Source organism: Microtus oregoni, unplaced genomic scaffold (genome assembly GCF_018167655.1).
Source record: "Microtus oregoni isolate MIOR12 unplaced genomic scaffold, Mior012 000051F_ref0000332, whole genome shotgun sequence".
Classification (NCBI taxonomy): domain Eukaryota; kingdom Metazoa; phylum Chordata; class Mammalia; order Rodentia; family Cricetidae; genus Microtus; species Microtus oregoni.
In genome coordinates, this window is record NW_024543811.1 from 15,222,793 (window position 1) to 15,239,094 (window position 16,302).

Below are 16,302 nucleotides of genomic sequence, written 5' to 3' on the forward strand. Positions count from 1 at the left end.
ATTTAATGAATTATTTTTCTTTTTCAGCATTGTCATCTTACCAGAGATATTACAGTTTACAGACTGACTACTGGAAGGTCAGTGCACATTTCAGTGGCAATTTTGCTTTGTGTGTTGAGTGTATATATGTCATTGAGTGTATATTACACTTAATATATCATCTTAATGAATTACTACTATTTCTAAGGATGAAGCATGGAAAGGGGAAAAGTAATTTGTGTTTGAGATTTCTGGGTGAGGTCTCTTAATTTTTAGTGAAATATAATCATCAGATTTCTGTATAAGAGCCTGCGCTGGAGAATGGACAGTGTTGCTTGTCTTTTTTCTTTTTTTAAGCATTTATTTTATTTTTAATGATGTGTATATCTGTGTTATGAGGGTGTATGTATGAACACAGGTATTCAAGGCATCAGATCAAGGTACTTCGGTGCTAGCAATGTAATTCAGATATGATTAGAGTTCTTTTCAAGTGCAGTAAACGTTAACTATTCAGTTGTCTTTTTAGCCCTACAGTTACTTGACTTGTTGTGATAAAATACTTGATAAAAGCAGCTTAAGAGAAATTTTGACTATAAGGATATCTTCAGAGTTACTATGAATAACCAGATTTGAATAATTAAGACCACAATTTGGCCAAGATAAAGGTTTATTGATTTGTGGGTTTCTGTTTTTATTTTTTCCATGCATGATTTCACTGTTTAGCTCTGACTGTCCTGGAACTTGCTTTGTAGACCTTTCTGGCCTCTAACTCACAGAAATTTAGCTGTCTCTGCCTACTGAGTGCTGAGATTAAAGATGTGCACCATCACCACCTGGCAAGATTATTGATTATTGACATCACTCATTTCTACCTCACTTTTCTTCTTTTTAAAATAAAGATCATATTAATACCTCAGACTTTAACGTGCAGTCCTTTCTGAGAAGTTACTACAGTGGAGAGGTTAAGTGTACTTGTTGTATTATTTCTGATAAGGAAACAAAAACTTAGTTTCATCTCATCTATCTTTTTTATTTAGTCTTGTATTTTAGCCTTGGAACAGAGCTTCCTGCATTTAGTTTTCTTCCTACCTCAATTAACCCTGTGTGGATACCAATTTGGATTTTCCTTTGAGTATATAGTTTTCTTTCTCATCTTTTTTGATTAGTTTTGGCTTGTTCTATCTTATCAAATATTAAAATGGTTATACCGACTTGCCTCATAGTTTCAGTTGCTTAAAAAATCTGTTTCCATCCTTTTATCCTGAGACAATTTCTTTCTTTAATGTTGAGGTGTGTTTCTTTGGATGCATCAGAAAATGTTTTTTGAGAGGAATTGAGACTGGTACTTAAATTTTAATTATAAGCAAGCACTGTTTATAGATTCGTGTTATTTTGTTGTGGTGTGCCTCTCCCCCTTGATTTGCTTTTTCGTGTGTTATTTCCTGTTTTTCTTGGTTGTGACTGAAAAACTTTCCTTTTATTATGTTCTGTATGTCGGGATTTGTAGATAAGATCGAAGCTGTTTAAAATTAGCCTATATTATGAAATGGTTTTCTTTTTCCATTGAAAGTTTTTCTGGCCTTAGTTGTTTCTAGCATTTGGTCTCTTAGAGTAGCATTGACAGCAAGGATAAGGCATTCTGTGATCTCAGCCAGTTGGAGGGCTGTGGCTAGTGTGTCATAGTGATTGTGGCTTTGTTATTCCTCACATGGTACACCTTAAAAGCCAACTCTAAGACTTCTGCTTGTGTGGTCAAGAGGCCTTTCTCCAAGTGTCTAAGTTTAGCCTTAATGTCACGTTAGCACTGAGGAAAAAAAATGAGTCATGAGTAACTGTTTGCCTTCCATGGTTTCTGGATCTAAGTTTGTTTATTGTAACAGAGCTTTAGTGAGGCGTTCCAAAAATGCAGAAGGAGTTTTTCATATCTTGAATGACCTTTGAGAGCTTATTATAGTTTACTGGCTTGAGGGCAGCCTTATGAAGACCTGCTTGGAGGCAAGTAAAAAACTGGTCCCTAGCTAAAATCTCATCTAAGTGTTATAGTCCCAGTGAGGTTCCTCTGCTCCCGGAGGGTGTGTTACATGTGTTTGGTGAAAGTGTAGAGTTAGATGTATAGGACCCCAGTTTTGTTCAATATGGGGGAGTTCTGAGAAGGAGATAGGAACGTGTATCCCAATCAATCCATCTACACCAGCCACCTCTCGCAACGGGAGAACTGCAGCTAGCTTGGCTTGGTCAGGGTTGGGTTCCATAGCAGCACATGAGCTAGTGAGAGAATGTGTAAAGGTGGGTGCCAGAGCCAGGTGGCTGCTGCGGTTAGGCACCAGAGAGAAAGAATGGTGCAGCGGGGCTGATGTAGTAGTTAGTGGGGGAAGCACGAGAGCTGAAGAGGCCAAAGGAGCAGAAGTATCTGTTCGGAAGGTGTGGACTCCTTAGCGTGGTCTAGAGGAGTAGCTGAAGGAAATGGGGGTAGGAGCTTGAGGAATGGGGGTAGGAGCTGAAGGAACAGTTGTAGGAGTTGGGGGAGTGGGGGTGGGAGCTAACAAAACGGGTAGGAGCTGAAGGAATGGTGGTAGGAGCTGAAGGAATGGGGGTAGCTGCCTGCTTAGGTCAAAAAGGTGGGGTTCATTAGCTGGGTCCAGGAATTTGTGTGCAGGCAAACAACTTGCAAGGAAGAGGACTTAGGCTTAGAGCTTATAAGTAAAAGGCTTGGATATAAGGGAACTCCTTTCCATTAGCCTGTGCACTGACAGTAGTTAAAAGGCTCCTATAAAATATCAGGATCGGACTGAGCTCCCAAGGTCCCAAAGAGGAGCAGAAGGAGGGAGAACATGAGCAAAGAAGTCAGGACCACGAGGGGTGCACCCACCCACTGAGACAGTGGAGCTGATCTACTGGGAGCTCACCAAGGCCAGCTGGACTGTGACTGAAAAAGCATGGGATAAAACTGGACTGTCTGAACATGGCGAACAATGAGGGCTGATGAGAAGCCAAGGACAATGGCACTGGGTTTTGATCCTACTTCATGTTCTGGCTTTGTAGGAGCCTAGCCAGTATGGATGTTCACCTTCCTAGACATGGACTGAGGGGGGAGGACCTAGGACTTTCCACAGGGCAGGGAACCCTGACTGCTTTGGGCTGGAGAGGGAGGGGGAGAGGAGTTGGAGGAAGGGGAGAAGGGTGGGAGGAGGGGGAGGGAAATGGGAGGCTGGGAGGAGGTGGAAATTTTTTTTTTCAAAAACAAAAATAGCCCAATATAAGAAAAAATAAACATTTAAAAATAAAAAAAAATATCAGGATCAAAGGTGCCATTAGGTGGCCACTTTAAATTGTTATCTAAATTGTAACGAGTCCACTTTTTTGAACAAAGTTGGACAAGTGTGGGAATCTGTAAGTAGGGCATTAAGGGCCTCTAAAAGACATTCCAGGGGGAGGTTGGTTTGATGGTCTTGAATGGCTTGCTTACCCATAGTTGAGACTGTGAAAACCTGTGAAAATGGTGACACTACAAGTCTTATAGGGGAACATCTCCCATCTGTAGGCAGGGCGTAAAATGGCGGAGAACACTGCAGGGCATGTAGGACAACATCCTATATCTACAAGCGGGGTGTTAAAGCCTGACTGACTCTGGTCGGGGTGACTTAGAAGCCAGAGAGATCATGGCTGGGACCACTGATGAGTGGTCCAAATGAAAAGAAAAAGAAAAAGGGAGAACTGATCCCAGGTTATCCAAACACAATTTTAGCTAATGGAAGCAATCCAGACATGAATGTCAGCAAAGGGCTCAATCATAGCTGCCATAAATACTGGTTGGACACTGTTTTCCCATTTCTAGGAACACCAGAAGATTTCCAGGAATGCAAGAGTCAGAGAAACGATTAAGCGGGCCAGAATAAGGAAGCTCTCCAGTTGAAGCTGGTAGTGTATGTAGAAATTGTGCTCAGGCTCAGGAAGATGGAACATGTGGTTGTTGCAGAAAAAATGCCTGGTTCCAGATCCTGACCACGGGAGAGGGGCTCAGTGCTGGAGCCTCTTGAGTTTCACGGCACTAATAAAATTACTGCCTGGCACGAGTGGGAAGGAATGCAGAGAATGCAACAAACCCACTTATGAGTTTATTAGAGGGGGTGTGTACAGGCCTGGGGAAGTCAGTGTGCAGAGAGAAAGTGAGAGGGAGGCAGAGAAAGAGGAAGGGAGATAGGAAGGAAGGAAGGGAGGGAGGGAGGGAGGGAAGGGTGGAGGAGGGGAGGGTGGGGGAGTGAAGGGTGTTCTTTCCCTGACCATTTTACCCAACAATGAGACTGGAGAAATTATAAGCCAGAACAGAAAGGGAAGTAAAAATTGCTTACCTTGATTTCCAGCCTTTTGTCCATTGTGGATTTCAGGTAGAGAGTGCTTCTAGGTACCTGCAGTTTGAGTAATGGATTGGAAGGAAAGCCTTAGATAGTTCATAGAAAGAGGAAAAGCTGGGCTAGTGGAAATGTTTGTCATAGTCATCATTTGATGGAGCATTATTGACCAACTTTTAACTAATAAGCTCCCCCCCCCCGCCCCCCAAAGATAGAGCCTGAACTGGTCACTGGTAGGCCTCTAAAGTAGTCACTAACAATTTTATTTTATAAAGACTAATTTTCTCTTTAGGCCTAAATTGGTCTAGATAACTTTTTTCTTTTTTTAAAGGAGAGAGTATAATAGGAAACATATCCTGTATAAGCAGTAAGAAATAGAGAGCTTAATGGGTATTATGGGCCAAAAGTATTTGCTAAGATTCAAAACATACACAAAATTTCTTGAGATAGAATTAGAGTTTTTAGCAATTAAATATCAGTCCTAGTCAGTTTATTTAGGGTATAGAGGAAGTTTCCAGAAAAATGAAGTTTTAGGGTATGTTTAAGGACTTACTTACTTGTTAAGCCTTGTCTTAAAAGTTCAACTTTTCTGAAAATGGAAATTCAGACAACATAAAATTATAGTAATTTATTACTATGAAGCTATGTTTCCTTTTAAAAGAATAGTGAGATTTTAGCACTTGGAATTTAAACAGATTATACACTTGGACATTAAACTCTTGTATTGGTTAAGTGACGTAGGTTAAAATATTTTGCTTTTAACTTAAAAACAAATTTAGATTTGCATTTCTTTTATTACTACCAAAAACACTAAATCTGTTTATAATTTACATAGTGGAAACCAGGTTGTGATGACACACACCTTTAATTCAACACTCAGGAGGCAGAAGCAGGCACATCTTTGTGAGTTCCAGGCTAGCCTTCTTAGTGAGTTTCTAGTCTGCCAAAGCTATATCAAGACTTATCCTCCTAATTCCCCCAAAGTAGAAGAATACAAAGAGATTGTCTGTAGGCTTTCCTGTCATTAGGCGTTTCTGCAAAGAGAAGTTTTAGGGCACCCTTCCATTCTTTAGGAATCCCAAAGAATGGAGTGATTGGAAAGAAACTAAATATTCTCAATATTGCTTGTCTTCTCTTTGGCTTTGGTCAGTTGTTTTGTTACATGCATTGTGACACTTGGTAGAATAGTAAGAATACCTTATATGCCTGTTTTAAATTTTTTTGTTTTGCTATATTGACAGGGTCTTTCTATGTATGTCTGGGAACGCTGTATAGAGTGGGTTAGCCTTGAATTTGTAGAGATATATCTGCCTTTGCCTCTTGAATACTGGGATTTAAAGTGAGTGCCACCAAATGCTTGGCTTTTTTTTTTTTTCTTTTCTTTTCTTTTCTTTTTTTGGTCTGGCCTACAGAGGCCAGAAGAGGGTGGCAAGTTCCTTAGAACTAGAGTTACAGATGTGTTGACGTGTTGACATTCGTAATCTAACCAGGGTCTTGTAAGAGCAGATGGTGCTCTTACAAGCACCATCTCTCCAACAACTGAGGCATCTCTCCAACCTTAATTTCTTAATATGTGTAACAACAAATTGAAAAAAATAGTAAAAATTATTTTGCTTTACAGAATGCTGCCTTTTTATATGGTCTTGGTTTGGTTTACTTCTACTACAATGCATTTCATTGGTAAGTTCACAACAATCTTAACTTTTTCCAGTGAAGTATACTATATGTAATAAGTACAGTATATTAATGTCTGTAACTTTGAATTTTTAGTAGTACTATTTTTACCTTTCTAGAATTCCAATGAGTTTTGATTCTTTACTCCTTTGGTCTGCCTACACAAATATTGGAAAGTTTAATAGGTTTTTGTTAGGATTCAAATAACCAAAAGAAATAGTTTAAGAGGAAAATTGTTTTATTTTTAGTCACTGTGGATTTCAACATTTGAGTAATTTAGGTCTTTGATTTCTGTGCTGTGGGCTTTGATGTGGTGGGCACACTGTAGTGAAATGAGAAAATACTCAGAGGAAGCATGTCAAGATACTGTTCCAGGGAATGTGTCCTTACTAACCTAGTTCCTTCACACAGGGTCTTCCATCAAAGATTTTCATCTCTTCCCATCAGTACTCTATTTGTAACCTAAGAATCTACTTGTGTGTTATTGATTAGGTTAGATTTCTTCCCAAAAGCGCATCATCTGACCAGTAAGTTTTTAACATAGGTTCAAATAATGTAATGATAAGAACCATTACAATGATTGCGATAGCAACTTGTAATTGTAAGTTGAAAAAAAAAAATCTACATGTTAGTATATAAATGTGGGTTTGTGTGTGATATATTGCAGAGCTTGAAGAGGCCAGAAGAGGGCATGGGATTTTCTGGGATTGTTGTTAGAGTTAAGTGTGAGCTACCTGGAAATTGAATTTGGTTTTTCTGCAAGAGCAATAGGCACCCTTAACCATTGAGCCATGTTTCCATTTTTAGCTGTAAATTTAAAACAGTATTTTTTTTTCTTAATGCATTGGTATTTGCCTCAATGTATATCTCTGAGTATACTATATACATTTAAAGGCGTGCAAAGTCCAGAAACTGGATGGAACTGGAGGTAAAATGTTGTCTTATGTTTTCAAATAATTGAACCTTGGTACTCTGGAAGAGCTGCAAGTGCTCTTAATTACTGCATCATCTCTCCATTCTTAATTTGCAACAAATGTCAGAATTTAGAATGAACTTTTTCAAAAGTTTACCGATATTAATCATTCTTCACTGAGCATTAAGTAATAGATAAGATAATATTAAATGCAGGAACCATTTTGACTTCTCACCCCATTTGAAGTCAGAAGGAAGTTAATGGAACTTTACTATGTAGACTAGGCTGGTGTCTTTCCCACTGCTAGCTTTAAGGTGCACCACCACACTGTGCTTCTGAATGTTAGTCCTTAATTCATGAAAAATGTGATATATTTTGACTGTGGTTGCACATATCCTTAATCCCAACAGACATGCATATCTCTTTGAGTTCCAGGCCAGTGAGGGTTATATAGACTTTGTTTCATCACTTCTCTGTTAAGATGATACTTTTTGTTGAAGTGAAAATAATTTTCTTTCTAATTATGATAGACTCTAGGAAACCGAACAGGAAAATTTCAAAACTGACCTTTTCTAAATCATTCTTTTTTTCTTTATTTTTTAAATATTTATTTATTTATTATATATGCAATATTCTGTCTGTATGTATGCCTAAAGGCCAGAACAGGGCACCAGACCTCATTACAGATGGTTGTGAGCCACCATGTGGTTGCTGGGAATTGAGGAATTGAACTCAGGACCTTTGGAAGAGTAGGCAATGCTCTCAATCTCTGAGCCATCTCTCCAGCCCTAAATCATTCTTTCTTATACTAACTTGCAAGTGGATTGTCAACTAAATATGAAAGGAAAAATAAACCTTCTAGAATAACAAGTAAGTGTCACATTCTTGTATTCTTAGGAGTTATGATATAAGTTCTAAGTTCAAAGACGTATATAGTTACAGGGCAAGTTCAAGGCCACCTTTCATCACCTAAAAATTTTATTAGAATAAATTTTGTCAAATGTAGTAGTCAGGGATTACTAGAGTCACAGAACTTAGGGAATGAATTTCTTTATATGTATATGTATATACACATACGCACATGTACATAGATATACACATATATGAATTTATTGGAATGACTTTCAGTGGCTACAGTGTAATAATGGGTAGCTGAGAATGGAAAATCCAAGACTAGTAGCTGGTCAGTCTCACAATTCTGGGTGTCTCAGGTGGTCTTCTGTTTGGGCCAAAGTAGGCTTCAAGGCCAGTAAAGGAATGGATGTGCTGACAAGGGAGGGCAAGCAGGAGAAGAACTAACCCATTGTCCTTAAATGGGCTGGGGACAGAAGTTGTGGCCCTGGATAAAGATGTGCCTTCCAGCCTTTAGGTCTGGATTAAAGGTGGTGGTTGTGTTGTCTCAATATCTGTCCTCCATTTCTGGATTATAGTTCATTCCAGGTAGTCAAGTTGACAACCAAGAATAGCCATCACATGAGATAATTGCAGAATTTGAGAAGAGATTAGGTTGAACTACATTTATTGTCTTTTGTTTTGTTTTTATTATTTACTCATAGGTTTGTGTAAAAATAGCATTCACGTTTCAGTGCACATTAGGAAACTAGAGTATTTCCTGTATAATGTAGAATACATGTGTTGCATACATAATCATTTAAAATATTTTCTATATATATCTTTTCTCTTCAGGGCAACTAGAGCATTTCAAGATGTCCTTTATGTTGACCCCAGTTTTTGCAGAGCCAAGGAAATTCATTTACGCCTTGGTTTTATGTTCAAAGTGAATACAGATTATGAGTCTAGTTTAAAGGTAAGTGGTTGAAATTTTCAGGTATATTATAATCATATTTGTTTTCTATCTCTTTCTGTTGTATCTGTTCTGTTAAATATTATTTTAAAATGTTGAAGTTAATGGCAACACTATGAAAGAAATTTAAAATATGAACGAAAAAAAAAGATGGAGCTTGATTTTAAGGTATAAAATGGTTTCTCTAAATTTAGATTTTGTCTTTTGTGTAGATTTAAAGAAGTTTATGGTAGGAAAGTGGTGAAAATATTGGTTAATAGGATAATTAGCCTTGACTACACTTAAAACAAAGCAAATGTAGAAAAGAAATTATTATTGTAGATGGATTGTCTTATACTTAGTTCAAACTTCAGTAGGTTTTTCTTTCTAAAGAACTTGTGTTTTCTAGGAGACACCTCTTTATCCTGGTAGTTACTAGTAGTAGGACTTTTTTTATGCTTATATAGTTTCACTATTTAAGTGACGACTGATAATAAAATTATGAAATGATATTAGGGAAACTGATTTGCTTATTTGCTCTGTTAATTTATGAATTCTTTTTAGTAAAGTGGTTTTAAACTCATCTGTTTATGATTAAAAGGTTGTAATTTATCAATATACTTTTTGAGTTTGGCAATGCTATGAAAATGTTTTCCAAGTATTTTCGTATCTATTTAACATATAAGTCAGTGTTTACTGACACCACTTTGTATGGATATAAAAGTAAACAAAATATATGTCGATTAAGGATGTGTTTTATGGCAGTAGGAAAGGTTTTGTAATATGGATGTATAGAGCAGGTTTTTTTTTTTTAAGAGAGTCACATTCATATTTATAGGTAGATAAAAGGAGTGTACTAGAGAGTAGAATAAGTATTTTTTTTAAGAGTAATTTGAATATCTGTTAGAACATAGCTGTATGCACTTTGGGAAGGCTCAAAGGGATCATGCAAAGTTTTGACTCAGTCTAATCTTCATAGTCAATGATAGGTTTCTCAGAGGTAGTATGTTAAAATAACAACACAAGCAGTAATATAGAACAAAAATATGATGAGTGAAAGAATATTTGAAGTTTATTTCATGACAGGAAAATTTGCATGATCCTGAACTATGAAAACTTTGCTAGAGATTTAGAATTTAGATTTAGAATTTGTAATTGCTTAGACTTAAGGGCTAAGGGTGTAGAATCTTTTTGGAGTAATTTTTGTGTTAAGAAACATTATTAAATTTCTTTAGGACAATGTTTAGTGAATTACTTTGTGGGTTATATGACTCTAGATTGAGATTTTTATATTGGAAATGAAGGTATGCGAGTTTAGAATAGCATTAATTGTTTTTTAAGTATTTGTATTCAGCATATTACTTGATGAAAAATATTTTGACATTTTATGTTTAGTGCTTAAACTGTGAAAGAATTATTATTTTCCCTCCTGAAATAGTCTCATCTCATGTATCTTAGATAAATAGTTCAAACTGTAGAGATGACAGTGATCACAGATATGTATCACCGTTCTCTTTTACATAGTGCTGGTTATTGAACCCAGAGTTTTTTACATACTAATCAAGAACTCTTTAAGATGAGGTATATCCATACTTCAACATGTTTTATTTTGTAAGATCTTGAATATTAACCGATAATGTTGGTTTCATTAATCTTTTATGTGGATTCACCATTTAGATTTTAGGGAGGGAAAAGGGAACGTGTTTAAGAGATAGGCTCTGAGGTGAACATATTCAGGGGAGCAGCCATTTGTTAATAATGCTTAGTAATTAATAATTTTGGAAGAATATGGTACAGAGTTGCATAAAGACACTTTACTTTTGTAAAATAAGGTATCTGCTCCTTTGTTTGTTTGTTTGTTTTTTCGAGACAGGGTTTCTCTGTAGCTTTGAAGCCAATCATGGAACTCACTTGTTAGACCAGGCTGGCCTTGAACTCATGGCCTCATCAAACAACAGGTTTTGTTAATATATGACCTATGTTATATGCCTGCAGTCAGTCTACCTCAGACTTGTCGATGGACGTTTCTGTCCCTCCCAGATCTGCAGCCATTCAGTCTCAAAGAAACACACAGAGGATTGTATTAATTATAAACTGTTTGGCCTGTTAGCTCAGGCTTATTATTAATTAGCTCTTACAACTTAAATTTACCTACAATTCTAGTGTATGTTCAGCCATGTGATTTGGTACCTTTTCTCAGTGCAACATTCTCATTTCGATTCCTCTGCATCTGGCTGGTGACTGTGTCTCTTCTTTTCCTCTTCCCTGAATTCCCCTCATTTGGTTGCTCCAGCTATACTTCCTGCCTCACTACTGCCATTCAGTGTTTTATTAAACCAATGTGCATGACAAATCTTTCCAGTATTCAAGAGCATTATCCCACAGCACAGATTTCTTGGTGAGAGAGAAAAAAAAAAAGAGTTGATTTTTTTTGTTAGAGTTGTGAGAACAGAAAGGCTGCAAGGTCTATGAGACTGTTTAGGAGTTGGTATAGTCAATCAACTCTTTATACCAGCACAAGAGATCACAGAGGATGAGACTTTTGTAGCAGCATCAGAAAGGTCTGGATTCTAACTTCATGTTGTACACTAGTAGCAATATGGAAGAACTGTTAGCTTTGAAACCTTTTTTTTTTTCTTACAACAGTTTTGATAATTTGTTACCAGTAAATAAGTGTTCTCTCTTGGAAATTGTTAGGCTGGATGATAGACAGGGGCCAGGGTAGTGAGGATTGTTGAAGTTGAGAAACAAAAAAGCAAACTATTGTCAGCAAATTTTAAATCTTAGCAGTTCCTAAGAGGATAGAGATGAATAAGAATGCATAAATTTATAGTCTAAGAAAGCAGGCAAACCCTACATTGGTAGGAATTCATTATCACAGGGAAAGATTGATGTTTGTCTAGAGTAACATAGTAGTTTTGCTTAGAATTTTGGCCTGTTCTGCAAAGGGAAAAAAGAAAACTTAGACCCTTTGAATTAGAACTCAGACAAACAGGCAGGGTTAGTGTTGAAGATTTGCCAGCAACTTTATAGACTGACGAGTTTCTGGATGAGTACAATATCTCATTACTATTATCATTATTTCTCTTATCTTCTTAGTGGTTCTTTAGGTGAATCAGCTTTCCTGAGAAAGTTGACTGGCAAACCCAGTCAGATTAAGTCTTTTTTAAAAATTAATATGTTATTTAATGAGTGTTAAATTTACATCATTTTTTTTACTCCCTGTGTTCTTGTTGCCTCTCTTATCCCTGTCACTCCTCAAATTCATGGTCTCTTATTCTTAAATTACAGTTATTATAAATATGTGTGCATGCTGGGCAAATACCCTGTTTCTCCTGAATGCTAGAGGAGATTCTGTTCTTTTTTGATTTGTAGGAAGTAGATTTTCATTAATGGCCTTCAACAATGCCCTGATACCTCTACCCAATTCCTTTTACATGGCATTTTAAATATTTTTGTTTGTTTGCAAAACAGTTTTTTTTTTCCTGTACATTTCTGGCTCCTGGAACTACTCTGTAAACCAGGCTGGCCTCAGAGATCAACCTACTTTTGCCTCCCAAGTGCTGGGATTTAAGGTGTGTACCACCCCATTTAATTTTTTCCTCTCCTCTCAAAACAGGGTTCTAATTGACCTAGAACTTTCTTTGTAGTCCAGGCTATCCTTGAACTTACAGAGATCTTTCTGCCTCTGCCTACTGAGTGCTGTGTTTATAGGTGTGCACTACCACCTACTTTAAATCTTTTAAGAGATTTTTTTTTTAATGTATCTGTTTTGGTTGTGTTGTTGGTTGTCTAATATGAGTCCAGGTACCGTCAAAGGCCAGAAGAAGTTGTAAGAGGTCACTAGCTTTTTGGAATTCAGAGAGATAGTTGTGAACTACTCAACATGTGTGCTGGGAACTGAACTCAGGTCCTTTCCTGAAAGGATAAATAAAATCGAAGGCCAAGTGGGTACCTTTGGCTGACCCTGCCAAGGTTATCACTAAGCGAAAATGCCCTTTGATGTAGAGTTGGTGCAAGAGGTTTGTTAGGTAAGGGGGAGAGTGGAAGAATGGAAGGCTGAGTTGAAGTGGGCACTTGAGAAAATGAGACAGACAAGAGGAAGAAAAGTAAGAGAGGAAAAAAAGAGTTAAGAGAGGAAAGAAGAGACAAAGAGGGGAAAGAGGCAAGAGATGTGAGAAACGAGGTAAAGAGATAAAGAGGGCAAACTGTGCCTGCTGGGCACTTTGAAAGGGCTGCAAATGTCACATAGCTGACAGTGGAAAGGCACCCAGTGATGACATAAATGCTTTGGTGGCAAAGGCAGGCTGCTGCTGTGGTGGATGCTAACAGGTACATAATCTTTTTTTAGATAACATGAATTTTTTCTCTAGATTTATATTTTAAATGGTATGAAGGCATAATTATGATGTTTCGTTTTCTTGTGTTACTAGAAAAAAGTGGAAGTTATAAGTCTAAAGGTGGTTATAGCGGTTGATAGACTTTGGTACTCTCTTCAGTGGTCTTTAATCCTGCTAATACATATGTAGTTATCTAACATGACTCATTTAAGAAAGATCCTTGTGAATCTGTATAGGACCTAGCTAGACCCTCTGAATGTGATGATATTTGCATGGCTGGGACAGACTGCGGAGCCACTGGCAGTGGCAGCAAGTGTCCTTGCTGCTTGTACTGGCTTTTTGGAACCCATATTCTCTGGATGGAGACCTTGCTCAGTTTGGATATAATAGGGAGGGCCTTGGTTCTTACTAGAAGCAATGTGCCTTACCCTCTCTGGGGAGTGGATGGGGATAGGGTGTTGGAGTAGACTTGGAGAGGAAGGGATGGAATGGGAACTGGAATTGATATGTAAAATGAAAAAAAGATAGTTTGTTTTCTTTAAAAAAGAAAAAGAAAAAAAGGAAGGTCCTTGTTTCCCCAAATCTTATTTGTTTTGTTTTTAGACATGATCTCAGTATGTAGCTCTGGCTGTCCTGCAGTTTACTATGTGTGTTAGAAACACAATTGAAGCCAAGAGGTATGTCTTTAATTCCAGCACTCAGGAGGCAGAGGCAGGAGGGTATCTGAGTTCAAGGCCAGCCTGGTCTATAGAGTGAGTTCCAGGACAGGAAATGTTCCAAAACTACACAGAGAAACTCTGTTTCAAATCACAAAACAAAAACAAATAAAATTCTGGAAAAACAAAACAAAAACCAAAAACCACAATTGAGGATAACAAATCAAAAGGCCACCACACAATTTAAGGTATCTCAATAAAACAAATTTTATTTTAGTAGTAAAAGTCCTATTCTAAAATAGGAAAGCAAGAACATTTTGTCTAAAGTGCTAGTTTTTTATTCCTAATGTAAGAGGAATAGTGACTGTTCCTCATTGGCTCAGTTCCAGTGTTTCAGTTTATTCCTTATTAACTAATAGGAGAAATCAATAGACAAGAGAAGGAGACCAAATAAAGAAAGGTAATGCACTTTTAAGCACTGTGAGAAGTTGAAGCAATTAAGTAGAGGTGTAAAAACATTCTAAGAAGATGTCATTAATGAAAGAACTCAGGGGAGAGGCTCACCAGGCCTATAGGGCCTGTTTTTTTTTTTTTTTTTTTTTTTTTTTTTGGGCTCTGGGGGAGGAGGGTGTTGTTGTTTACTCTTACAGACCAGGCTGGCCTCAAAACTCACAGACATCCACCTCTGTCTCTGCCTCCTAATTACTGGGCCACTTTCATCCAACAAGACATGCTGTTATAAGAAGGGTGGGCTTCTTGCTGACCCAGCTGCTCAGCTTTCTTATACCCAAAATAATCACACAGAAATTGTATTAATTAAATCACTGCTTGGCCCATTATCTCTAGCCTCTTATTGGCTAACTCTCACATCTTGATTTAACCCATTTCTTATAATCTGTGTATCACCACGATATTGTGGCTTACTGGGAATGATTCAACATGTTTGACCTGGCGTCTCCATAGCGGCTCTCTGTGACTCTGCTTTCTTCCTCCCAGAATTCAGTTCTGTCCTCTCTGCCTCCCTAAGCTCTGCCCTATCAGGTCAAGTAGTTTCTTTATTGATTAACCAATGAAAGCAACACATAAACAGAAGGAGCTCCTACACCAACATGCAGTTTTTAAAACATGTTTTCAGGGGAGTGGAGAAATGGTTGAACCTTTAAAGAGTGTTGCCTCTCTTTTAAAGGATTCAAATTGGGTTCCAAGCATCATCCATATTGACAGTTAACAACACTTATAATTCCAGATCTGGGGAATTTGATGTCTCAGACTTCTGTAGACAATAGGCATGCACATGTCACAGACATCCATGTAGGAAAACCACCCATAAACATAAAAATAAATAGCAAGACATAACAAGAAAAGACTGGATTTCTGCCATGTAGAGCAGGCTGGCCTGTAACTTAATAGAGATTACTGCTTCATTCTCTGCATCTCAGTGTTTAACCAACCAATGTCAAGACTGTGAGGTCGGAGTCGGATCTCAGCAAAAATTGGAAAAAAACAATTGCCACCTGCATTAAAAAACCAAGTGTCCTTCCTTTCTGTGTTTCCTTCTACACTGAGCGAGCCTTGACTTGTCCAGACACTTCAAATGGAGTTTTGACCTTTTTCTTTGCCACCTCAAATATATTTCTGACACAATTAAGGAAAAACAGGCAGAAAATAAATTACCTAACCCCTCTCTTCAGATTTTAAATTCTGTTGTTCTTATTTTTGCTGAGATCCGACTCCGACCTCACAGTCTTGACATTGGTTGGTTTAAATTCTTTTAAAGAATTTTTTTTTTACTTTAAATTTATTTTATGTGTATGGATGCTTTTCCTGTATTTGTATATTTACTCTCTGTTCATTCCTGGGGAAAATTTTTTTTCTCTCTTTTTTTTTTATTGAGAAAAGGAAAAAAAAAAGTTTCCGCCTCCTCCCAGCCTCCCACCCTTCTCCCCCTCCTCTCATTCTTCTCCCCCTCCCCCCACTCCTCTCCTCCTCCCTCTCCAGTCCAAGGAGCAGTCAGGGTTCCCTGCCCTGAGGAAAGTCCAAGGTCCTCCCCCCTCTGTCCATGTCTAGGAAGGTGAACATCCAAACTGGCTAGGCTCCCACAAAGCCAGCACATTACGTAGGGTCAAAACCCAGTGCCATTGTCCTTGGCTTCTCATCAGCCCTCATTGTTCGCCATGTTCAGAGAGTCCGGTTTTATCCCATGCTTTTTCAGTCACAGTCCAGCTGGCCTTGGTGAGCTCCCAATAGATCAGCCCCACTGTCTCAGTGGGTGGGTGCACCCCTCGTGGTCCTGACTCCTTGCTCATGTTCTCCCTCCTTCTGCTCCTCACTGGGACCTTGGGAGCTCAGTCCAGTGCTCCAGTGTGGGTCTCTGTCTCTGTCTCCATCCATCACCAGATGAAGGTTCTATGGTGATATGCAAGATATTCGTCAGTATTGCTATAGGATAGGATCATTTCAGGTTCCCTATCCTCAGCTGCCCAAGGAACTAACTGGGGGCATCGCCTATTGTATGTATCAGAGAGAGAACAAGCAGAAACATCTGAATGAATCCAGAACAGAGACAGAAAGTAGTAGACTGAATATGGGCAGCACCCTGGCTCTGGTT

General features: G+C 38.1%; 1 protein-coding gene across 5 annotated transcripts in view; it reads left to right on the forward strand.

Moving 5' to 3' along the window:
* LOC121437302 (histone demethylase UTY-like) overlaps nucleotides 1–16,302 on the forward strand; it is a 161,522-nt gene that overhangs the window by 11,541 nt on the left and 133,679 nt on the right. For all 5 annotated transcript variants that reach the window (XM_041637157.1, XM_041637154.1, XM_041637158.1 and 2 more), the window contains 3 exons: nucleotides 28–77; nucleotides 5,950–6,008; nucleotides 8,602–8,722. In XM_041637157.1, coding sequence (XP_041493091.1) covers nucleotides 28–77; nucleotides 5,950–6,008; nucleotides 8,602–8,722 — 230 coding nt within the window. The remainder of the gene's footprint in view (nucleotides 1–27; nucleotides 78–5,949; nucleotides 6,009–8,601; nucleotides 8,723–16,302) is intronic.